The sequence below is a fragment of the Clarias gariepinus genome, chromosome 18 (assembly GCF_024256425.1).
Source record: "Clarias gariepinus isolate MV-2021 ecotype Netherlands chromosome 18, CGAR_prim_01v2, whole genome shotgun sequence".
Lineage (NCBI taxonomy): Eukaryota > Metazoa > Chordata > Actinopteri > Siluriformes > Clariidae > Clarias > Clarias gariepinus.
In genome coordinates this window covers 28,940,831-28,966,270 of record NC_071117.1, presented here as the reverse complement: position 1 = coordinate 28,966,270, position 25,440 = coordinate 28,940,831, and the positions used below count along the sequence as shown (strand labels likewise).

Genomic DNA, 25,440 nt, shown 5'->3' with positions numbered 1-25,440 from the left:
CGCGCGCGACAGGCATGTTGGAGTGTGAGTATGAGGGCCTGGTGTTTCTGCCTGCAGGTGTTTGGGGGTAAACACAAACCAGGGCTGCTTGCAGTTTCAGTCTCACACATTTTAGGTAATTACCCTCATTTGTGGGATTGAGAAAGCTCAGGCGCCTCCTTTTACACAACACACACACACACACACACACATCCTTACAGGACAAACTGAGAGAGATGCAGAGCTTCCATAAGCGACTCCAGGCTGGCCCGAGGGTGTGGCTCTGATCGCTCTCTCTGTCCACGCTTAATTACAGACATTAGCTTGACCTGCTAAATGAGAAAGTTCCAGAGGCAGGAGAGCAAATGTGCGAGACTCTAAAGTTCTGCTTCAGCCAGCCAGGCGTGAAGACCTCCTAAATGTCGTAAACAACCACAGAAGAAACCCATTAAGCAATTAGGCTGATTGACGTTAATGAGCAAACTCTCCATCGGGCCTGAAGTGTTTTCATGTTTCGAACGTCTCAGCGGTACGAGACGCACAAAGTTGTGGAGACGTATAGGAGATATTCCAGGGCGAGATTCGTACAGCCTGTTTAGGAATTCAGTGCACAGAGGGCTTGTGGGTAATTGCCGGTGCTGCCGGTGTGCATCCTGATCAGTCATTAGTCTCCTGACGGGATACGTACCTGCGTAAGGTCAGTGACGGCTCAGCAGTTAGGGGGAAAAAAATTTAGTAGGAGTGCCACTGTTTGGCCCTCAGAGAGGCTCTCAACCTTCAACTGAGTTCTGGAAGATCATTTTTAATTAAGGACAACCTGAGAATCATTAGCCGTGTCCATAGGATAGGTTTCCTGACTTGTACAGTACACAACATTAGGCATAACTCGGGTTCGGTATAACAAAAAGGACGGAAAGACTTCACGTAGAGACGGTGAAATGGGCTTCCACATTTTTCTTAAACAACAATCAACAATTAGTTAGAATATGCACATGTCCCCCCAGTTTACGTTTCATTGCAACAGTTCTAGTCGCACAATCCCATCCAATTATTTAGCATGTTTTGTTGAGACAGTGGAAGCTCAGTGTGTTGAGGCTATGCGTTGCTGCTCAGAAGGTCAGCAGTTCAAACCCCAGCTCCACCAGGCTGCCACTGTTGAGCCCTAGAGCATGGCCCATGACCCTGTTCCCTCCAAGGGCTGCTGTATCATGGCTGACCTCGTGCTCTGACCGCAGCACCCCAGCTGGAATACGTGAAGAAAGAATTTCACGGTGCAGTAATGTATATTTGACAAACAAATGCTTAGCTTATTCATGCGAGAACGAATAGTAAAAACAAAACAACATGGCTGTCGGATTTGTCTCTCAGGCCTTGTTCAAAACACCGCCGCAAAAAACACACTGTCCAATCCTTTGTATCGCTTGAACGAGTGTAGCTTCTTGTTGTGTACAAATGAATAGATACAGAGCTACAGAGAAATATGATGCAAGACAAACAAGTAAATCTGTTAATGAATTCTGAATCTGTTTAATTCTCATCGACAATCGATTGATTAATGAATAATTATTACCCTCTGCGACACGGATAGGCTTGTTACAGGCTTAACAATAAACACACTGATGGACGAGAGGAAGATAAACATGACTTATAATACAAAAACAAACAGCAGTAGTGCTCATCATGCTGGGAAAACAACAGCGTTTTATGTCTTGGTGTAGAATTTCTGTAGTCTCAAGTTATCAGAAAGTAGTTTCATTTTCTTCTTCACTTAAATCAAACTAATTTGGAGATGTATGAGTAACAAGTACACGTAATTTAAATATGTTGATCAGGAGTTGATATATTACAAGTTATGTTCATGTTGAACTCTTAGCAGTAGCAGGTTCTGATGATAAGTAGCATGTTTCGATCATATGTAAAGTTTCAGAACACAGTCTCCTGTACATTTCACGTCACAAGTTTATGTTAAAGCTCTTGTTCTAATATCTTATAGTTTTTATAGTAGAAGCTCATACACTGAAATAAGTGGTATCTTAGTAAGTGTAGATATCTAAAGTCAAATGTTACAGGAAATTGTAAACTTAAGATTTAAAGAGGACCTACAAAATGATTCTGCCTATTTATAGACACATTTGATTATGTTTTTAAACATAGTATTTAATCAATTTTTTAAACATTAATGTTTAAAATTATTAAAATGATCAGGTTACGTTTAATCTTATTTTTGGTTTGTTGTAATCTTTTTTTTTGTTATTTGATTAAATTTGAGATATTTTCACTTCCTTTTACTTTTTCCAGTTTAAACAGGGGTTAATTACCTGCTCGTGATTAAACACTAATAACGAACAGGTTGATAATCATTACTACAGCTACAGTGTACAAATGTACAAGTTTTCTGTCAGGAGACATTTAATTAAAATTCACGTAAGGAGTCTCCAGTGCCAGTGCCTTGTAAAGTTACAAAGCTACAGTGTTTGCCGACACGCTGCAGGCTGTTAGTAAGAAAAATGGTGTGCTTTGTTTTTTTGTTTTTTTTTACTTTGAGCGAGTGAGAGAGAGAGAGATATAGCGAGGCTGGTGGGGGGACGTGTTTAGAGCTGTTTAAACGTACGTGAGAACAGGAACCGACTAGCTTCCGTGACAAAATGCAGCTATAAATGGATAAATAAGTACAGTGTGGAGTTCTTTAATAAATAAACCCCAGTACTCTGATGTAAGAGCAGAAAGGCTTTGTGCGGTCTGGAGGCGTCTGAGATCGGCCGGGCTCGTGTCTGTGGCTTTATCTTTATTTGTAGTTACGAGTAAAATACAGTATAGGTAATAGATTCACACGCTTATTAACGCAGAAGTTTAATTATTCAAGACTTCACGTCTATTTCTGGTGCCTGGAACGCCAGTCCCTGGAGCGGTGTGTAGTTAAATAAAGCGCACACACACACACACACACACACACACACACACACACATTACATGAGTAAATCTTACACTGAGATGACAAAGAATTTGCAGTTGAATATTGCCGTACTGTAGTACTCTGTGAACCGCTACAGCTTCCTGTCTGATTTCTTTTCTTTTCTCGCGGCAGCAGACCCGGGCAGGGAGTCGGGATGGGGTTTAAAACCTGGGACAGAACACATAAAGACTGGCGTGATGATTACACTCGTGTGTAAGAGAGGAGCGCGCCGAGATCTCTCCTACTCTCAGACTCTGAACAGCATCACGTAACTTATTAAACCTCAAGTATTAATGAACAAAAGAATATTTTTAGACTTTTTTTCCAAGTGCCTTTTGAGAGATGTATAGTTTTACTCCAGTGGATTTTTAATTACTTTTCTGCTAATTTGTGCTCTATAATTGCTGCTTTTTAAAATCTAATCACTCTTTTTCGAGACTCTTATGAGCTTTACATCATCACTCAGCGTTTTATTATTATTATTATTATTATTATTATTAATATTTATTTATTTATTTATTTGTTTATATATTTCCCCCTGGCAGCCAGTCTGTATTTAACCCCGTGTAAGCGGGTCCTCAGGCTTACGTGAGCGATGCCGGGAGTAATTACTGCGCTTCAGCGGGCTGCCACGCGAGACATATGGAATCTGTGAAGCAACACATTTTGGCGTATCGCTATCCGCTGTAGACTCCTCATGACACTTGTCAGTTAAGCAGGCCATTTAAATCCACTCAGCCTGGCCCGCGGTAACTCAATCATATTAGTTAATTAGTAGAGAGTGATCCGCTGTCCCATTAAATAGTTTAGGCTAATTAAAAACTACCAGCTTTGTGTGATGGATTGGATGAGGAGTGTGCGGCGAACATTAATAGGCGCATTTAGACACTTTTAGCTTCTTTGTTGATGTTCCGTTTTATAGTTTAATAAAAAAGAGACGTACTGTAATTTGTGTCTGAGACATTTAGACTTTTATTTCACTGGTATTTGCAAAAATCATACCCAAAGGATGTCCATCCGTCCATCCGTCCATCCATCCGATAATCCATCCATCCATCTATTAAATATTAACATTTGGTTTGGACTATTTTGATGATCTTCAGTGTCACATTCAGAATATACACATCTGTTTTTCCACCCATCTCTCCATCTCTCCATCCAGTAAACTAGTCTTCCCACCATATGTCCATCCACCGCTCTACTGCTGCACACCTAATCTCATAAAAATTTAAATCGTGATATGGACATTTGCAATTATTTAATCACAAATGGCTGAAATTTATTACATGTAATACACTCACAGTTGGATGAGTTTATCGTTACTTAATGTTTTAAAATACTTGACTTGATAAATAAATATTGTCAATCAGTCTCCTAATGAGATCATTTGTGCTGTTAGTCTTGATAAATACGATTGAATTCAAGATTCAAAGAGTTTTATTAATCCCAGAGGGAAATCTCTTCGCCTTGTTACAGCTGTTCGGTGAAAGGTAGAGGAGAGCCATATAGTATCAACACCATTAGACTTACAGGAAAAAATAAACACTTCATAAAGGTGAAGATCAGAGTGTAAAGCTGTGTTATACAGCAGCGTGAAGGGGAAGTGAAGTGACGGATAGTGTGTATGACAACAGCCATAGGGTAGAGTGTGAAGAATAAGACTCAGTGTACATTTAATCACTTCATATCACAGTTTAAACTGTAATTGCAGTCAGCCAAAGGATCACAATGGGATTTTTCTTTTAATCAAATCGTGCCTCCCTAAAGTCATCCATTCATTCGTTCAGGAAACCAGCCAGACCTCAGTCCTTCTCCAAGTTCAAATTCTATTCATCAAGTACACAAACACACACAGTACGATATTCAGTGAAATGCTGATACGACTGTCCATCACCTAAAAAGGAAAGCTAGGATAGAATAGGATGATAGGAAGAGTTTATTACAGGTATAGATATAAAGATAGCATTTATAATAAATAAATGAAATACAAATAAAAAATAAGGGTGGAAAATAAAAAAAAAAGAAAATAAATAAAAAATTGGGATTTACTGTTTTCTAAAAGTACAATAAAATATAATTAAAACAGAAATATATAAAATATATATTATATATTATACTTATATTTATATATATATATGTTATTGTCTACTTAGAAATATATACAGTATACAAAGTCAACCAAAAAAATGTATGCACAAATCAGGAAAAGAAAAACTTCTATATAAATATTTTAATGCTGAATTTATTGCTATAGGTTATATACTGATTTATATGAGACTATTAATAATGTTATATTATTAAAGTGTGTGTGTGTATGTTACTCCATCCATTAACACTTATAATTCACGAAACCTTTTTTAGATTACACTCATAGGATGTCTATGTATCTGGTCATTTATCCATCAACATGTTACAATAAACATATCCATCTTTTTCATCCATCTGTCCATCCATCCACCCAGCCAACCATTGCACCACATGCAAAATATCAAATGGTGTTTACGTATGTGGTCATCCAACCAACCATCCAACCATCCATCCATCCATCCAAACATCCATCCATCCAACCATCCATCTGTCCATCCAACCATCCAACCATCTAACCATCCATCCATCCAACCATTCATCCGTCCATCCATCCATCCGTCCATCCAACCATCCATCCATCCAACCATCCATCCGCCCATCCATCCATCCATCCATCCATCCAACCATCCGTCCAGCCATCCATCCGTCCATCCATCCATCCGTCCATCCAACCATCCAACCATCCATCCGTCCGTCCATCCATCCGTCCGTCCATCCATCCGTCCGTCCGTCCGTCCGTCCATCCATCCATTCAACCATCCATCCATCCATCCAGCACTTGACTGTAATATTCTCTATTCTCTCTTGGCAGGGGCTGAAGCCAAGAATCATGGGAGTCGCAGTATGCCTGGCCCTGGTGGCCTGGGCTCTGCTGGGCTGGTCTCAGGCGGCTAAGAGCGCACCCTCTCTGAGCGTGGCAGTGATCCTGGGTGAGACTCGTGGTGTCCCTGAACGCGCATTGCGCCCAGCACCGGGCGTCGGAGCACCACTGGACATCAGCGTGCTGGCTGTGCAGGTGAACCACACGGACCCGGGCAGCATGCTCACCCACCTGTGCCAGCTCATGGCACGTCAGCGCTTGCACGGCCTCGTGTACGGTGACGGAACCGACCAGGAAGCTATCGCCCAGATGCTGGACTTTGTCTCTTCTCAGACTGCCATGCCCATCCTGGGTGTCCATGGAGGTTCAGCCATGACCATGGCAGAGAAGGTAAGATATTAAATACTTATTCTGGATAAGTGGTTTTTGGTAGTCCTAAAAGCCTTGACCGTGAAAAAGCCATTAAAGGCAATTGCCCCTGATGGGGGGTTTTTAGAGGTGTGCATTTGATTTTTTTGCCAGTACTTCTCACTATAAGAAATTTACTAGATGTTGTGCACTTTAAATGGCCTTGCTGTCCAACAAAGGGCTTTAATAAAGGGTGACTCTGCTAAGAACATGGACCGTTTTTAAGGTTCTATGCACAAAGGTGACATTTTGTGGTGGATTTAATAGAAATCGGGGCGGAAAAAAAACGAGGCTGAAAAACTGATCCATAAAACTCAGGAACAGGTGTTTCTTCCTGGCCGGCGGTTTTGGGTGTGGTGCCAGATACCCCAGTGTTTGTCTGGCCCAGTTTATCCTGTCCCATAACATCATCTATTTTATCATAGCTGACACAAATCAGATATTTACACTGGTGAGTAAAGACAGAATGTGAATGCTGGATATTTTTATAGCCATGCTTTAGCCCTGCAACTTTGTGACATTTAACTAGACACCGTTTCAGATCTCTGACAGATACCCAGCATCGATGATGCCATCTGTGCCAAACACTGTGTCAGGTTGCCAGTCCTACGTCCTGCTGCCTGTCAGCTTCCCGTTCTTCTCTCGTCTGTTTGTTGCAAGTCGGCTTTGGCAACAAGTTGGTGCAGGAAATTCAGTTGCTGCATGTGTGTGTGTGTGTGTGTGTGTGTGGATATGATGGAATACCTGTGTAAAAGCTCGACAGCCTTAGAGACAGAAATGTCACAGAAAAGTTGAACCAACAGTGCTGGTGTTAATTCTGTTACTGCTGGAGGTTCCTTCTCATAAACTGAACAAGTCCTGAATCTACACCTCAATTATCACAGAGGTGATGTGCGCTGGAGCAGGGGGCGGGGCCAAGGGTAGTCTTAACAAGACTGTAGGACAATCAAGGTTAAAAATAATAACGATCATCCTTTACAATTTCTAATTTTTAAAAACCTTACTCTGCAACAAATCCTCTATCTATTTCAGCCAGATAACCAACCTTCAGTGTCTTTCGCCCATCACCCATCTGTCCATCAATCCGTCCATCCATCCATCATACTGTATATCAGCCCTCGTCTTACATCACTGAAATTTGCTAAATAATTTCAACCCACACTCAGAGGATGTCCATGTATCTGGTCATCCTTTACACATCCATCCATCCATCCATCCATCCATCCATTCATCCATCCATTCATCCATTAACTCTTGTCTTACAACACTGTAATTTGCAAAATATGTTAAAATTACACACGGATGTCTGTGTATCTGGTCATCTTCTTCCCATTCATCCATCTATTGATCCTTCCATCCGTTATTTTCTCTATAACACTTGATTTACAGAACTGTACTAAACTTAAAATAAATGTTTAATGTGGAATTCAAAATAAATACATCTATCCATTTATCCCTTCATCCACCCGTCCAACCATTTGCCCACCAGTACTGTATATCGCACATGAACTCCTGAATCACCACGTGAAGTGTGTAAAGCCACATCACACTTATGTACCCAACCTGACCATCCATCCATCCACTCGTGTACATGACGGGCCGGTATACTGTACCCCGAGTGCTGCTTTTTATCCCTTCTGTTTCTCCAAGTGCTTTTGTTCACGCTTCCTCATTGTTTTAGTTCTTGTCCTGTCTCAGATCCCTGTTGTGTCCTCGCTTTATTACCTTACTGTGTTCACCTGTTCTCTGTCTTTAATTCATTTATTAGAAAGATGGATAGATAGATAGATAGAATTCTTTATCAATCTCAATGGGAAACTGTAACGCTTCAGCAGCCAGTGCATGAATTATACAAACAAGATACAAAAAGAGATGGATACAAAAGGATGTGGATATCACAGGGTTAGGGTATGAATTTTAATCACTACAAAAAAGAAGATAGAAGGCTACATTACAAACGGGAATACATAAAGACCTGCAACCTTGACTGTAGTCTGGTGGATAATGTAGGGACTGTACATTAAGATGCTCTAATGAGGTCATATGTTGCATATTAATAAGAAACACCCAGACCCAATGTACATTATGATCGTACGTACTAAAGAATAATTAACTATCTGTATGTTAACAGTTTATAGATACATATCCATGACCATGTGAGTTCAGGGGATGAACCACGGAGCTGTGTAATAAGACTCTGTCATGGGCTCAACATGTCAGCTGTGAACCACAGGACAGTATGTACAGGACCATGTGTGTGGTGATGATGTCAGAGAAGGGGATCTTTCTCCTGACACGGAGCAGAGTTAGTGTAAAGTCTAATTGCAGACTTCCTGTGGTGGTGTTTGTCACAGTGGAGCTGAAGTACTCTTCTTCCTGAAAGTGCTCCGCTGTTTGACAAAAAGGGTCGCGGAGGGGATGTGAGGTGTTCTTCATGATAGTCAGCACAACATCGTCTTCTCCACAATCAACTCCAAACACTCCTGAGGAGTCCCCAGCTTTTCTAATTAACTTGTTCAGTTTCCCGGTGTCACTGGCACTAATGCTGCCTCCCCAGTAGATATCACAAGTAAATAATATCGCACTCGCAACAACAGACTGGTAGAGAGTTTCCTCTAGAGGTAGAGTCTGCTCTATCCTTTCCTGCAGGCAGCATCCGTGTTACGTTTCCAGTCCAGTCTGTTTTTTCAAGGTATCTGTAGCTCTCCACCACCTCCACATCCTCACCCGGAATGGAAACTGTTTGGGCTAGTCATGGTCCATATCCATCTCCTTAGTCTTGGCCACCAGATGGTTGCTCCCACAGCACTTTATAAAGCTGTCCAGCAGGCTTCAGTACTCTGTCTCATGTCCAACGCTGACACAACTGCAGAGTCCTCTGAGAACTTCTTTTCTCAACTCAGAGTTGAAAAAGGAAAGGTGAGAGGACTGTCCCCTGAGGAACTCCTACACTGCTGATCACTCGTTCAGACACACATCCACACAGATCCTCACAATTACACACTGTCCTGTCAAGCCCTATCTTGTGTTTCTGTTCTCTTTTGGTTCTCTACCGCGCTGGCTTACTGTTTTTGATTAACGTTATTTCCTTTATATTTCCTTCTTGTTCATTGACCTACACATTTTTCAAAAAGTTTCAAAACATGAGTCTCATCTCTTCAGAGCTTGTGACGCTAGTCAAAAATGGAACAGCTCTATAAAATAAAATATAACTGACAAAATGTATATGACTTTTTATTTTATTATGATTGAGTCTCTAATGGCTATGCATAACATCTCAGTAATGTTATTTGTTTAAGCAAGGAATTTGATGTAGCCGGATCTTCATAAAGGTTAGCTGAATGCCCCTGCACTATAGCCTTCATTTGCTTTTCATGTTCTCCTGCTAATATGACATAGAGCCACCATAAGTACATCAGCGTCCTGCCAGCTGCCATGGCGCCGAGTTTCATCAGCAGCTTAATATGAACTGACTTCAAACGAACACTAATGCGTCCATTTTACCCGGTTCGCTTCTCTTAAACGCTGATGAAATAGCCCGAGTGTGATCTGAACTCATAACGACTTTGTAGTCTGCTTTTTTAATGGCGCGATGCCTGCATTGACATTTCCATTTTACGCCGCTGAGTGCGTTAGCTGTAAATTCATTTCCGTGCAACATGTGCAATGACGATCCAATCCCCAATGCCTCGTAGGAGGTTTTGCTTTTTTTTTGTTTTTCTTCATCTCTGATTGTAATTTGAGGAATGATATTTGCTGTGCTGGATATATAAGCGAAGGCGTTCGTAATTTATCTAGGGCTGATTTATTTATTTCCTCATTTGCCTGAAACGACGTCCTCCATCAGGACTCGGGCGCATTAGGGCCTCGCTTTAGCAGAGCCACGAGAATCGTAATCAAACTAAGAGGTACTCGAAGACACATCAGCGCAACTCCAAGCGATCCGCAACACTCCCCCTGCGACCCAACACTCCCTGCTTTAATTTAGCAGCTGAGCCACTTTTTTTTTTTTACACAAAGCTCGAGTCCACATAATCCTCTGCTACACAAGCTCATCTGAAGTGCTTCTATTGAACGTGCAGATGGTCGATGCTGGGGTTTCACTGGGGTAAATGTCCGTCTCTTTTTGCTTTTGAGAATCTTATCTCGGAGTTACCGGTGACTCCATTCAGGGGGAAGTCTTTAATGCAGAAGATATCATGGGGGTAATTTGCATATTCTTGGAAAAGTCACACATAAAGTCTTTTGCATATCAAAAGGTCTTACATGGTGGCAGGAAGGTTTTCTAAGGATGCCTAAAATAGAGCAGAGTTTTATCAGAACATAAATTAACAAAAATGGTAACATATTTATTATGGAAATAAACTATCTTTGATCTCGAATCACAAATTAACAATTTAAATATTATTGAATTTATTTTAAAAAATCAAGAAGGTACAGAAAATAAGTAGTTTTTATAAGTCACACTGTAGTAGCAGTGATTAGTCTTTGAGAACAACATTGATTTGTGATTGGTCTTTAGGAACAGCAGTAATCAGTTATTGGTCTTTGGAAAAAGCGGTGTTCAGTGATTGGTTCTTAGGAACAGTGATGATCAGTGATTGGTCTTTGAGAACAGCGGTGATCGGTAATTAGTTGTTGAGAACAGCAGTGATCAATGATTGTTTTTTAGGAACAGAATTGATTAGTGATTGGTCTTTTAAGAAACAGCATTGATCAGTGATTGGTCTCTTAAGTAACAGCGGTGATCAGTGATTGGTCTTTGAGAACAGCAGTGATTAGTAACTAGTTGTTGAGAACAGCGGTAATCAGTGATTGGTTTTTAGGAACAGCAGTGATTAGTAATTAGTCGTTGAGAACAGCGGTGATCAGTGATTGGTCTTTGAGAACAGCAGTGATTAGTAATTAGTTGTTGAGAACAGCAGTGATCAGTGATTGGTCTTTGAGAACAGCAGTGATCAGTAATTAGTTGTTGAGAACAGCAGTGATCAATGATTGTTTTTTAGGAACAGCAGTGATCAGTGATTAGTTGTTGAGAACAGCAGTGATCAATGATTGTTTTTTAGGAACAGCAGTGATCAGTGATTGGTCTCTTAAGGAACAGCATTGATCAGAGATTGGTCTCTTAAGGAACAGCAGGGATCAGTGATTGGTCTTTGAGAACAGCAGTGATTAGTAATTAGTTGTTGAGAACAGCGGTGATCAGTGATTGGTTTTTAGGAACAGCAGTGATTAGTAATTAGTCGTTGAGAACAGCAGTGATAAGTAATTAGTCGTTGAGAACAGCGGTGATCAGTGATTGGTCTTTGAGAACAGCAGTGATCAGTGATTGGTCTTTGAGAACAGCAGTGATTAGTAATTAGTTGTTGAGAACAGCGGTGATCAGTGATTGGTTTTTAGGAACAGCAGTGATTAGTAATTAGTCGTTGAGAACAGCAGTGATTAGTAATTAGTCGTTGAGAACAGTGGTGATCAGTGATTGGTCTTTGAGAACAGCAGTGATCAGTGATTGGTCATTGAGAACAGCAGTGATTAGTAATTAGTCGTTGAGAACAGTGGTGATCAGTGATTGGTCTTTGAGAACAGCAGTGATCAGTGATTGGTCTTTGAGAACAGCAGTGATCAGTGATTGGTCTTTGAGAACAGCAGTGATCAGTGATTGGTCTTTGGGAAGAATGATGATCAGTGATTGTTGAGAACAGCGGTGTTTAGTATTTGGTCTAACAAGTTGGGAACATGAACATTTGCAGTATCTGACTATTGGACATCCTGTCACATGGTTTTATATATTTTATTTAGGAACCTTATTTTATATTTAAGGTGTTATAGCCTCACAGAGATATCCACTTTGCAGCTGTCAAATCATAAAATGTTTAGTTTTCCTTTCTCAGTCCAAAATCCCCAATCTCATATTTGGAGTTTAGTACAGGTGTGGTGATGTAAGTGTTTGCTGGTCTCCTGTGATAAAGGAGGATAAGCGGTCTTAGTGCACCCCCCCCCCCCCCCCCACCACACACACACCCCTCCCCCCCACCCCCCTGTGATGAAGACTTTAGAAACAGAGTTTAAAGAGCAGTTTAAATCCAGCTGGAAGATATCCCCAGTTTCCATTTGTAAATGATTTAGTGTTACTTGGAGGATTCACAAAATCTTTCCTCACATACCAGAGTTGGCGTTTGTTCTCGTACTCGAGGTGTAACGATTTTAACAAATAATATGCAAATTTGATGCAACCCAATTTGCTGATCTGTGTCCAAACATTAAGCATTTTACTCAGAGGTTAGAGCAGGTTTATTAGATAAAGTGGATAATGATCATCCATCAAAGGCTCATTACACTGTTTTTTGCTTAAAAAAAACCCCTCATACACATATAATTTAAAAAAAGATATTTCTAAACATATAAAGTAAACAATATTATCAGGGTTTCTGTTTAACACAGTAGTAAGCAGTCGCTCATGAAGTGTACTAACTCTATTATATTATATAATGATAACGGTAATTGTTTTCCTTTAAAGGTATACTACAGTATGTCCACATTAACCGGTGACAAATAGAATGTCATGCAAAAGTTTGTGCACCCCTAGTCAAAACGTTCTGTTCCTTTGAGTGGTTCAGTGAGCTGAAGATGAACTAAAGGTCCAAAAGGCATAAAGTCAAAGGACATATTTTATTAATATCTGAATCAAGAGAACATTTTTATTTCCATCTGTTACAGTTAGAAAAAAAATAAAATAAAAAAAATAAAAGAGGAAAAGGCCCTGAAGCAGAAGTATGTGCACCCTGCGTGGTCAGTATCACAGCCTGTTGTAGCAGCTCAGAGTCTTCCCGTCCTTGTCCAGGGGATTTTCACTCCTCTGCTCATTTCTCCCTGCAGTTGTCGTACTCTCAGTACTCTCATCTTTCTCGCAGGTTTTTGATGATACTGTAAGAATCATGTCGAAACCTTCAGCTTGCACCTCCTCAGGTGGTCCATTGTACACTTTGAGGTGTGTTCAGGATCATTATCCCGGTGTAAAAGCTGTGCTCTTTTCGTCCTAGGATTTTTTACAGACACTGTGAGGTTTTCTTCCAGAACTTGCTGGTATTTAATTGAATCTATTCTTTCCTGTAGCAGTGAAACCTTCTCCGAGGCACCGGCTGAAGCACAAGCCCACAGCATGACTGATCCACCCTCGTGCTTAACAGTTGGACAGCCCTACAGTTTTTCCTTTTTCTCTCCTCCAAACATAGTTTTGATCATCACAGCCAAAAAGTTCTATTTTAACGTCTTCTTGTTTCCAAACTGCTGTAGACTTAGATTTTCGTGTGCAAACTTCTGATGCAAAATCCTGTAGTGAGGATGCAGGAGAGGATTTTCTTCTGATTGCTCTTCCATGCAGATCACATTTATGGAGGATCTACTGAATCTTCTCAAGGTCTTCTGTAGTCAGTCAGTGGTGTTGATTTGCTTCTCGGTCCATCCTGCGAGCAGTTCTTTTGGAAGGCTCTCATCGTTCCTGCTAACTTCCCTATCTTCCTCTATCCTTTTCCTGATTTGTTCAGACGGCTGGGCAGCTGCCTGAAGGAGCCCATGGAGACTGAGTGTTGGAACAAGGTTTGAGGAATCATAACGCTTTAAGATTTCCATCACCTGGCTGATAAAATGTGTGTGTACATGCTCAAAGCATTTAATCAGAATATCATTTTTTCTGACCGCCATGTCCCATCTTTTCCAACAAATCCTGCCTTATGCGTTAAAAGCATTCAGTCATGCTGTGATCTGAGCCAATCAGAACTCCTTCCTCAGCCAGAGAGCGAGTGGATGAAAGTAAGGACAGGGGAGAGAGAGAGAGGTGTTTGTCCTGACTGAGTTTACTGATCAGGAACAGAAGCTAAACTTCTCTCCTGAAAACTTGTCACACCATCTAGTGTTACCCCCACCTGGGGCAAATACACAGAGAGAGAGAATACATTTATTCCAACAAGAGAAACAATTGGATGAAGTGTTTGTGTGAATAATATTTACCTACTGAATGGATTATTGAAACTTTTCATCTTGCTGGGGTCACATGATGCAGCTTTATTCTGATTGGATGATTATTCTGATGGAATATCAGGCAGCCAGTGACATATTATAGATGGTTAATAAATAAAAACACAATACAATAATTAAACTTACAATAAAATGCTGATTTGTCACGTTGTCATTAAGAAATATACACTACCGTTCAAAAGTTTTAGAACACTTTCTAACTCCATGATGGTTCCTGATTTTTATTTCTTTCTACATTGTAAAGGCTGAAGGCGTCCAAAAAATGCATTAATCTCCTTTGAACAGTTAATGGTGAGATGTTTCTGCTACTTCTGCTCTGTAAAGACTTCATAACGCCTCTAATCTCAGGTGCTGTTAATTGGTCATTTTTCAGGCTGATAACTCTAAATGAACTTCTCGTCTGAGGCAGAGGTAGGTTTTGGTCTCGCCCTCCTGGGACGGCCTTCATGAGAGACAGTTTCATTATGGTGCTGGACGGATTCTGCAAATGTATGAGGCGCCGTATAGGGCTTAAATCAAACTTTACTCACGCACACACATATGAAACACTTGCATACACATATATGAAACACTCACACATACATATATACTACTAACTGCTCAAACAACTACATATGAAATGCGCGCGCACACACATACATACTTTCCGCGCACACACATACATACTTTTCACGCACATACATACATACTTTCCGCGCACATACATACATACATACTTTCCGCGCATATACATACACACTTTCCGCACACACGCACGCACACACACACATACATACTTTCTGTGCACGCGCACAAAGCCAACTGTAGCGGTGTAGGGAACGAGTGAACAACGGATCTTTAGTTTAGCGGAAAAGGGAATGGATAATTTCCTATAAGTCATTACATATCACTGGAGTGTGAAAAAATTTTACTCGAAAAAGAATTTATATTTTTATTATAATTATTATCGAGGCGAGGACATCATATAAATAGGACACAATAATTTACATTTTGATTTAATAAAGAAACCATTCGTATTATATAGGCTAGTAATCTGTAAAAATAAATAAATAAATAATACGTTTTATATTTTTTTATGGTATCAGTTTTTGTTTCAATAAATAATCTATATTTAATGTCCGTAGCGTGAAATTTCCACAGCAGCAGCGACAGGTATCCGAGGTGCTTGTGTTACCATGGTAACGCAAGGAGGAAGTGACGTTGCATTGTGTTCTGAATGGTGGAATTTTGTAGAGTGACGTTCCCTTTTCAGACATTTCCTGCGCAGGGAGTAGGGTGTAGGGTGTAGGGTGTAGGGAGTAGTCATTCCAATGTATATGAACTTCATTCTCCCTGATTAGTAGTAGCGTTTCTTAAATAGACCGTTAATAGACAGTTTAGAAGACAACGAGTGATTTATTTATCACCACAAAAGTGGGTGATATGGGGGGTCGGAACAATGTTTGTCCCGTGGGATTCCGATGAGTTGTTGTTCATATTAGCGAAGGCGAGGAAACACATTTTACAAAGCAGTATTTGTTTCTGTTGTAGGATCCGACATATTAGCCACAGATTCCGTGCTTCAATTTTCTTTTTGCAAATCATCACCTGCGTTTTCTGCCGCTGAAATATTCAGACATTATGTGGACAGTTCTGAATACACCATGTGATTGAGCAGTGATGATACAAACCAGTACTACCATTCAGGGAGAATGAAGCGACAAGTCCGTCTACACTGAAATGCCTTCCGGTTACACTGAGAATCTCATAGGTGAATGTGCGAGAAGAGTTTGTATGTGTGTGCGCGGAAAGTATGTATGTGTGTGCGCGCGCATTTCATATGTAGTTGTTTGAGCAGTTAGTAGTATATATGTATGTGTGAGTGTTTCATATATGTGTATGCAAGTGTTTTATATGTGTGTGCGTGAGTAAAGTTTGATTTAAGCCCTATACGGCGCCTCATACAAATGCACTTGACAATACTGTTCTTGCAAGTATTGCAAGTTCTCCCTAAACTTTTAAACGGTAGTGTATAAACTTGACACAGGAATTCAGCTTTTACAGGAAACCGACGGCTCTGCTCTACAGTACAGCTTCCTCTTATTTAATCACTGTGTTAGCCAATTAAACGTCAGTCTGCATGTCCCTATGTTATGTGTACGCCTCTTCTATAAAGTGCCGCCTGTATGTTACAAGCCTCAAAGGTGCTTCAATAATAATAATAATAATAATAGAGTCCTCAGGCGCTACATATATCAATCAGAAGGTTTTCAGACAAAACACAAAATACCCCAGGGTCCCAAAGTTTAGAAATCCAGCGTAATTACCGCAGTGTTCCTGTTCACTTTCACTTTACTTTAACCTGCCTTCAGTCTAATTGCTTCCAACGTCCCGGGGCATTACATACACCGCTGAAACGAGGCGAGGATGTGATCAGCCTGCTGAGGAGCTCGGCTGTTTATTCTGTCTGAATTAAACCTTACAAACAATCACTGAAATAATAAGAAACTCGAAGGTTAACCCGCCAGAAACGCCCCGCCTGTAATACCCCTCACACATTTGTCATACCTCAATTCCCCTCTGGTTCACGCCTCTCCCATTAGTGTGAATAAGCCACGCCCCCTAGAGAACAGCAGGACTAAGCCACAAGCCGGGGGAGGGGCTCTTCTTATATGAGGTCACAATGGGAGGAAAAAATCTCATTGTCTTGTTTACACATGGAAATAAGGACAAAAAGCAGGAAATGTTTATTTTCCACACATTGTTTGCACACACACACACACACACACACACCTGAACGTCTAAACATGACATTGAATTTTGAATAATGTCTATAAATAAGATTAGTTTTGTTTAACCCGTTTTTATTTGAGTATTTTATTAGCAGGCGCAGGACCACACAGGCTGCCTATAGCTCTAGCGGTAATTGTTGGCTTTCGTAGCGACTCGTGTGACTCTCTACAGTTCTACTTTAAGGTCTATAATTAGCTGCATTTGCATATTTAATATGCGAGATGTTACTCCTCCACTGGTACACCATCAGTAAACTGGATATTACTCTGGAATAAGGACTCAATAATATACAATAACAATCTGAATCACTTAATGCCCTGAGATCCGTGACCAAGCTCTAACTGCTTCCCGAGCGAGTCTGTTCCATCAAACGTACAGTAATGGAGTTATGAAGTAACTGAAGTGTGGGGTGTCTTAAAGTCCTTCCTGGTTAATGTTTTATGAATAACTCGGAGCTTAGTGCCACCTACATCGAGTGCTTGCGTGAGAACTAAACGTTTTCCTTCTCATCTCGCACACTGATGATTTTCTGGTTCTCTCACTTTTATATCCTCTTAGCAGAGCGTGATGAGCAAACAAACTTCACACGTTTCTGCCTCGACCATCACAGAGCAACAGAATTCCATTTTTTCCCACATTTGCAGCTTTGTTTTTGTCCTCACTCGACATAGGACTGCAAGAGGTAACCATGACAGATCTTTATGACCTCAGGTGATGAAGCCACCTGAGAACAGTTCTCTACTCCACTGAACATCCCTAATCCCTAATGATGTCATTCCTCCTCCTCTGATGATTACTTATGCTTCTCAATCTTCCATGTCCAACAGGATGTCTTGCAAAGATTGTGTCTCCTTCAGTCTCTTAGTGCTTCCAGCTCTCAGAGGTTCCTGTCTCTGAAGTACTGCAGTCCCTCTCGCTGCAGGATAACAGATTCCATTTGTCTCTAAAGGAATTTAGACTCTCTAAAGGGTATCGGTTAAGCACTAAGGACAATCTGGCTCTCGAAAGCATCCAAGATGTTCCAACCCTCCAAAAGAGTGCAGTGATTTGTCTCTCCAAGGAGATCATTTTCTATCCCTCTAAAGCATTGAAAGTTGCTTTCAATGCTTTAGAGGAATCCCACCAAAGAATGTCTCTCCAAGGATCTCAGATCAGTTTTATCTCTCTAAAGTATTGTGGACAATCTGTCTCGGCAGGGTATCTCAGGTGATCATTTTTAAGAATTGCATGTTGCATGTGATCTGTCTCATCAAGGATCTCAGATGTTCTGTCCCTCCTAAATACTATAGACATTCTGTCTCTCTGAAAGATGATGTTCAGATGTTCCTTTCTCCTAAAAGACTACAGATGATTTGATCTATTCCTCAAAGAATTTCAGATGCTCTTTGTTTCTGAAGAATCTCCCAATCCCAAGCCTCTTGCATCTCATCCCTCTCCACTCGTACTTCTTTTACTCGTCCAAACCTTCGTGCCTATTCACCCCTTCCTGTGCTCCACCGTACCCCTCATGATTTGCAGGTGTACTGGTTCTCCTCCCTCTTGTGCTACCAGCCACAGAAACATCTCACTCTTCCGGATCTCATCATTAGAAGTCCAGCTTACCTTACTCCTCAGGCTTTAAAGTCCGGTTCCTGTTACAAATAATTCTGATCTTCACACATTCATGACCCCCTCTGGATGCCACTCCTTCTACTCCAAACCTTGTGAAGTCTAATGAGTTCAAAACTTTTTAACAGCTCTACCCTGAGAGTCTTCAGTTCCTCCATCGGTGTTGAGATACGCTGGTTAAGCTCAAGAAGGTATACTCTTGACTCTTCCCAATATGAGTACGTTTGTGTAACGCAAGCACTAAGTACCATGTCTGAGTACAGGTGCAAAGTTCAGATTACTTTACTTCTTTACTTTTCTTCTTCTTTTTGACTCACAAACCAACCGGGTGCATACTGCCACCTGCTGTATCAGGAAAAAGAAACGCAAGTGTACTCGGATACAGAAGAGTATTACTAATAGACAGTGATGGAGAGGTATCGTACCCGGGCACTATATGAAGCCGTTTTTTTTTCTTTGTCTTTTTAAAATATGTGTCATATAAGATAAGATCGAACAAGAAGAATTACCATATAACGCAAAAAGAATTTTTACATATAATGAAACTGTAAAGTGGGCGTGTCTGTACATTCAGGATATTTGCGAAAAAATAATTTGTGGGGACGTGACATGAGTAATAAAACACATCAAGATTAGAATTTTTGTTTGTACTGAACTCATTTTAATGGGGTTTTCACAGGTGTATTTGGCCAAGCTTGAGGTAACATACAGGCTTTGTTTGATCACAATCAGTCCACCAGAAGAGAAAATATGATACCTCGAATTTTAAACGGAAAACGCTCTTATATCATAAAAAATCAACCTTGATAAAAACATTAGTTCGTCTCAAAAGTTAACAGATGGCGCTGTACATTTTTTAAAACACGCTAATGAGTCTGCAATTGAAATCTAATTAATAAACACGATGTCACACCTTCATTCTACGCACTTAACGGTAAACATGTAAATAATTCTGTTCAATTCCTAAATTCAACAGGTGGCGCTCTACACTTTTTAAAACTTTCTCATGAGGTTTAATTGCACTTTAGATGTCAGGTTTTATATGTACACTTTGTTCTTGTTAATAGATGACATCGTAAGTGTGTGTATCGATGCTACAAGTGTCTGAGCAGCAGCACCACGTCCACTTTGGCGGTGAAAACCATGATATCGGTTCATTTTCTGATGGTTTATGGTTGTTCCTTTGTGCTAATTGTCAGGAAAGAGCGTCGCTGATGAGGTTTATAGGAATAGATGTGTCTCAGAACGCTAAACTGTGAAGTGCTAACATAAAATAAAAGGAGCTGATAAAGGGCAAATAAATGTAGATACAAGGCTGTATAACCGTAATAACGCTGCACTTCAGTTTTATTTCAATTCGAGTCGTCCTTCCAGAACGTTCCCGCACAAAGCCAGCTTTATGTTCTCTTGACAGTAAGAGAGGTGAAAGTTCTTTAACCAGTCGTACGGTCTCGCTAAGAAGGCGCAGCAGCATCGCGCAACGCTGAAGCGCAGACTTAGCTTCAATTAAAAACAAACAAATCAGGTTGGTGTACGCAAATTGGCTTAAAATGGGATTTGTTTGCACGCGTCCTGCAATGCGGGTTATGTTACAGGGAATTACAGTCTCACATCAGAACGACTGAGCTCTCCGAAGCGCTGCTGAATCAGGAGCTGCAGGAACGAAACCGCGAGTCCTGTAATATAATCACGCACACGCCGCCGTCTCCGTCTCCTACACCATGTGCTCGAGAGATGGAAATCCTAAAGGTGTCGGTCGTATTACATTTCCTTAAGAGCGCTACTCTGCTTTTATAAACTCATCTACCTGATGTGCATTTCATAATCAATTTGTATTGTGCAGGATGCCGTGTGCTAATCCGCCGTACTTTAATACAATGCAGGTATCGATCGCGGGCTCGCAGTGCAGGGTTCAGATGCACATACGGAGATATTATATGATAAACAGACCAGAAGCAAAAGTCTCCAGAGTGTGAAAAAACAGGCAGGGTCAGGAGATCAAGTACACACACACACACACACACATACCAAAGGCAAACTCATGAAGTATACGGGACCGAGTCAACACCCTGAATGTCAAGCAGAACCAGACGCTGGGAATTAGAACGCATGATAAACAGGCACTAAACATAGCAACATCCAGGTTATTTAAAAGTGTGTGTGCGATCGGTAATCAAGGGAGAGTGAATGAGCCCAGCCCACAGGATGCTTCAGGACTTGTCTCATAATCTTAAGTGTTTGTCTGAACCGTGGATTGAGTCCTTACTTCTCATGCAGGTTTGCAAAATGTTACGAACTCCATTAGCTTCAAACATCTGCTGGATTTTAATTATTTTCTGTGTCTCCAACACTAACAGAGCGATAACGAACAGCATATTAGATCACACAGGAATACCTGGAGCCATCCTCGGGTTCTGTACAAGTGGTCAGTAGAGAAGGTTTCGGGCTCAACAGGCTGGAGATTTAATGAGTTATTAACAAACCCAGTAGAGTGATCTAAATCAGAGTAAAAGAAACACAAGCTCGAAGCCGTGACCCAGAGAATCCTGACTTACACAGAACCGAGGGAAATCTGAAGAGCTCTCAGGGTTGTGGAGGAAACTAAGCACCGTTCTTACATTCTCAGATTTGATCTCAAACAGGAACAAGCTCAAGTTCATTGTGGCGCATTGACTTTCAGGACAATCCAGGCCGTGCAAAAAAATTCTGAACAACGCTGTCTGTGATTGAACATCTTAGGAGTTATCTGAAGGTGGATTGTGGTGGTGTGCATGTGGTTTGTACACTTCATAGAGTCCAAAAACTATTCTGGTTCAGTGCTCACGTGGACAGCTTTGAGCCATGACTATTGGAGTGTGTAGATGATTGCATCGTGATTGTCTGAACATCATTAGCAGGTTGTAACACTTTGTAGCCAATGCTCAGCAATTTCATCGATGATTAGCAGGAACCATCAGGAACTGGTGACAGTTCAATGCGCTCTCATGAAGAGTTCAGCTTCTTAACAACTTCCTCACATTTCCGAGAGCTCCAGCCCATGAGGCTAAACCCAGTCCTTAGTCTCGTACTCTACACACGAGCACATCCGAAAGACTTTATATAAACTACTTTTAAAGATGGTTCCTGGGTCTAAATGTTAAACTCCACATTTAGTTTTTTTACTAAAGCTTCTGGAACCTGTTCAAATGGAAATATTCATGAGGAAGCTGTAGCCGTGCTGTCCGTCGACTCTGCGCTCAGATCTCTTTATGGAGAGTGTGAACTGCTTACGCAGCAGGAGCGTCTCACACCTCCCCTTTCGCCCCTCACATCTCGCTAAGCAGAGAGCCAACAGTGTCCTGGGTAATCTGATAACACACTTACCACGGGAAAGGAAAATTCTCCTGAAGTCATGTAGAATACTTCAAAGTTTCTGACGCGTTCTTATCGGTTGCACTGGATGAATGGCCAGTAGGGGGCGTACTGAAAATAAACCTCGCATAGTGGTTGGCTCCAAAGATACAGCGGTTCCTCTGCATACGAGTTTAATCTGTCCCGGAGGCGAGTTCTTAAGGTGAAATTTTGTATTGTGAAACACATTGTCTCATAGAAAATAATGTTAATACAGATAATCCGTTCCACACACTCAAAAATATGACTAATATTACCAATTTGCAACACTATAAACATATTTTTGTATGAAAATAATCAAAACATTTAGAAAAGACATGTAAATAAAGTAGAATATGAAATAAATAAAGATTAAACCTCACTTAACCTTAATGTATAATTCCGTAATGTAACACGATGTAACAGATCACAGTGTCGTGTAACCTTAACAAGAATTATATTTTAGCAAGGACCTTAACAAGGATGATATTGATAAGGACCGATCTTTTAGATCAGTGGTTCAGTTGTCGATTCAGAAAGACAATCTTTTCTCCCTAATTTAGTCGTGTCCAATTCCTCCCAGTCACTAGGGGGCTCCACATTAAGGCTACTACTACCACTCAGTCGGGAGGGCCGAAGACTATCACGTGTTTCCTCCGAACCACGTGACGCCATCCGACCGCATCTTTTCGAACTGCCCGCTCACGCACCTGGACTGGAGTGTGGAGCAGAAACAGACTGGTAGGAAAGAAAAGTTTGTACGTGAGACGTGACATTAATCATTAAACAATTAATATAACAACTTACACAACATTTCAGTGTTTATTAGTTACATTTATAAGCTTTTAATAATTGTTTTATTATTATTGCTTGAGACAAATTAGACAGTGAACTTTAATGCTACTGAATCAAATTTGAATTGAAAATTGACGTTTAAAAATCGAATCGAATCTAACGGGACAGAATGTGACAGCGTGTAGCGTCACGTGATACACCCAACACGATGTAACGTGAACTAAAGAACTGAACACAAGCGAGTGTCACGGTTTAATGAAGCACTGTCGAGTCCACCGATTAAACACCATTAAACCTGAGCCACGTGTGTTTCCTGCGTCAGCAATAAAACGCGTCCAGTAAGTTTGTGTTTTTGCCGCAGCACAACTTGCAGCTCCGAGGTCACCGCCAGCCGCTTCTTCAGTGTTAAAACCTAATAAACACCGCGTTTATCCTTTAAGGGTGCGATTATCTGCTTTCTCACAAAAGAATATGGAAATCTCATACACATCACGTTACGTTAGCGACACCGTGAACATTATAATGCGGGAAAAATATACAAGAGCATGGTTTTAACCTAGTTTAGTAATTCCTCTGTTCCAGCGCTCGGGAACGCGCGCACAGTCCCGCCTGCAACTTCGCCGATATTAAAAATGAAATGATGGATGTTCTACTGGCTGCTCTTAATACCCGCCGTTCAGTTAACACGGTTACGCAACCGCATGTGTGTTTGTGTGTGTGTGTGTGTGTGTGTGTGGAAATTCTGGCCGCTCATGAGTCATTGTGCTTCCCACCACGGAGCAAGTAAAGCCAGTCATCCAGATTTTATAAGTCACATTGTGAAATTCTGATGGGAGGCTGAACAGGATTTGGTTTAAACAGCTGAAAGCTGAAACAGCTTTCTCCCTCTCTCTCTCTCTTCTTCTGACTCACTCTTTTTTCCATCCTGTCTTTTTCAATTTGCATGTTCTCCCACCGCCGCCCCCCGGAGGCTCCTGGAGGACCTGGAAAACTCGGAAAATCTTTCAAGCATTATGAAAAATAGACGAGCGAAACCCCTTCTTTAGCATGTTGGCAACTGCCATGTGGGAGCAGAAGTCACACACACACACACACACACACACACACACACACACACACACACACAGAATGAGGGAGAGCGAGATAGAGAGTAAAGCAGGTCTCTGCCCGCATGTTCAGATTTTCATTCCCGGAGGAGAGACGGGTGTTGCACACAGATATGTGTTTGTGTGTGAGATGGAGAGAATAAAAAAAAAGTAGGGAGAGAGAGAGAGAGAGAGAGAGAGAGAGAGGGAGTGGGCAGGAGATCATGAGAGAGAGCAAACTACAGAGTTAAACAGCGAGGCTGGATTCTGCCCTGATCGAGCTGCTTCAATCTCGCCTGTTGAGAGAAAAGAGAGAGAGAGAGAGAGAGAGAGAGAGGGAGGAAAAGGTAGAGAATTAAATATGTAACACACTTGCTTGTTTACACGACACACATTCACACACACTTGCGCAGACATAAGCGGCGACGCGGCGGCTGGCGACTGGTTTCACTGGATGATGCTGACATCAGATCGGACCTGCATCATGTGACCTTCTCAGTCCGATCCGGTCTGACCCGAGAGCGCGTCTCTCTCTCTCTCTCTCTCTCTCTCTCAAACGTTTGTACCTCGTTGGGGTAACACTAGGTGGCGTGACGAGTCTCCAGGAGGGAAGTCCACCGGCTCTCTGGCTGAGGGAGGAGCTCCGATTGGCTCGGATCTCACACGCAGTAAAGCTTCTAACCAATCACAGACGAGACTGAACTCTTGTAACCAATCCTACAACACAGGAGGCGGGGTTTATTGTAAAAACGATGTGAATTATAACAGGATAACTTAACAGCTGGAAATAAAGAAATAACAACTTCTTCTTCTTCTGTTGTATTTGCGGCAGATTAAACACTCCACAGCGATCAGAACCAGATTAAACGCTTTGAGGATGTAGACACACTTCTCATCAGACCAGCGTGTGTGTGTGTGTGTGTGTGTGTGTGTGTGTGTGTGTGTGAACACTGGAATTAAGAGTGAAGACGTATCGCCCGTGTAAACACAGGTAGTGTTGATAGTTTTAGGCAAACCTCCCCTGCTGAGTTAAACTGGGCAGTTACACCACATGTGTTTGGTTCATTTCCCAGCTTTAGGCAAAGTGTAAGATCCATTTCCTCATATCGAGTATCGTGATGAATTCGTAACTCCGCCTACTTCAAGTGAGCTGTAACCCATAGACAGACACTCTCTGGTTCTGTACAGCGTCACAGGGGGACTGGAGCCCATCCCCAGGGTACACACACACACACAAGGCTGGATTTAAACCCTCGACCGTGAAGGCGCGAGACTACAGAGCTAACCACTCCGTCACTACACCCACATGTGCATTAGCGATTATTTATTTAGTAAATAAAACTCGTTAAAGTTTGACCGAGTGAAAAGTTCGACATGGTGACGACACCATCACCACATCACAGGAGGACATGAGTCAGTACTCTGAGCTGTCTTTATTTAAACATGACTATGTGTGTAATGTGTAAATGTACAGTATTTATATATTTACACAGACCCGCGCCGTGTGAAAGTTTGTCCCTGTGAAAGCC

The 25,440-nt window shown here is 41.3% G+C and overlaps 1 protein-coding gene across 1 annotated transcript in view; it reads left to right on the top strand.

Moving 5' to 3' along the window:
* grin2ab (glutamate receptor, ionotropic, N-methyl D-aspartate 2A, b) overlaps positions 1 to 25,440 on the top strand; it is a 96,019-nt gene that overhangs the window by 8,275 nt on the left and 62,304 nt on the right. The window contains exon 2 of the mRNA XM_053477473.1: positions 5,832 to 6,230. Coding sequence (XP_053333448.1) covers positions 5,850 to 6,230 — 381 coding nt within the window. The 5' untranslated portion in view covers positions 5,832 to 5,849. The remainder of the gene's footprint in view (positions 1 to 5,831; positions 6,231 to 25,440) is intronic.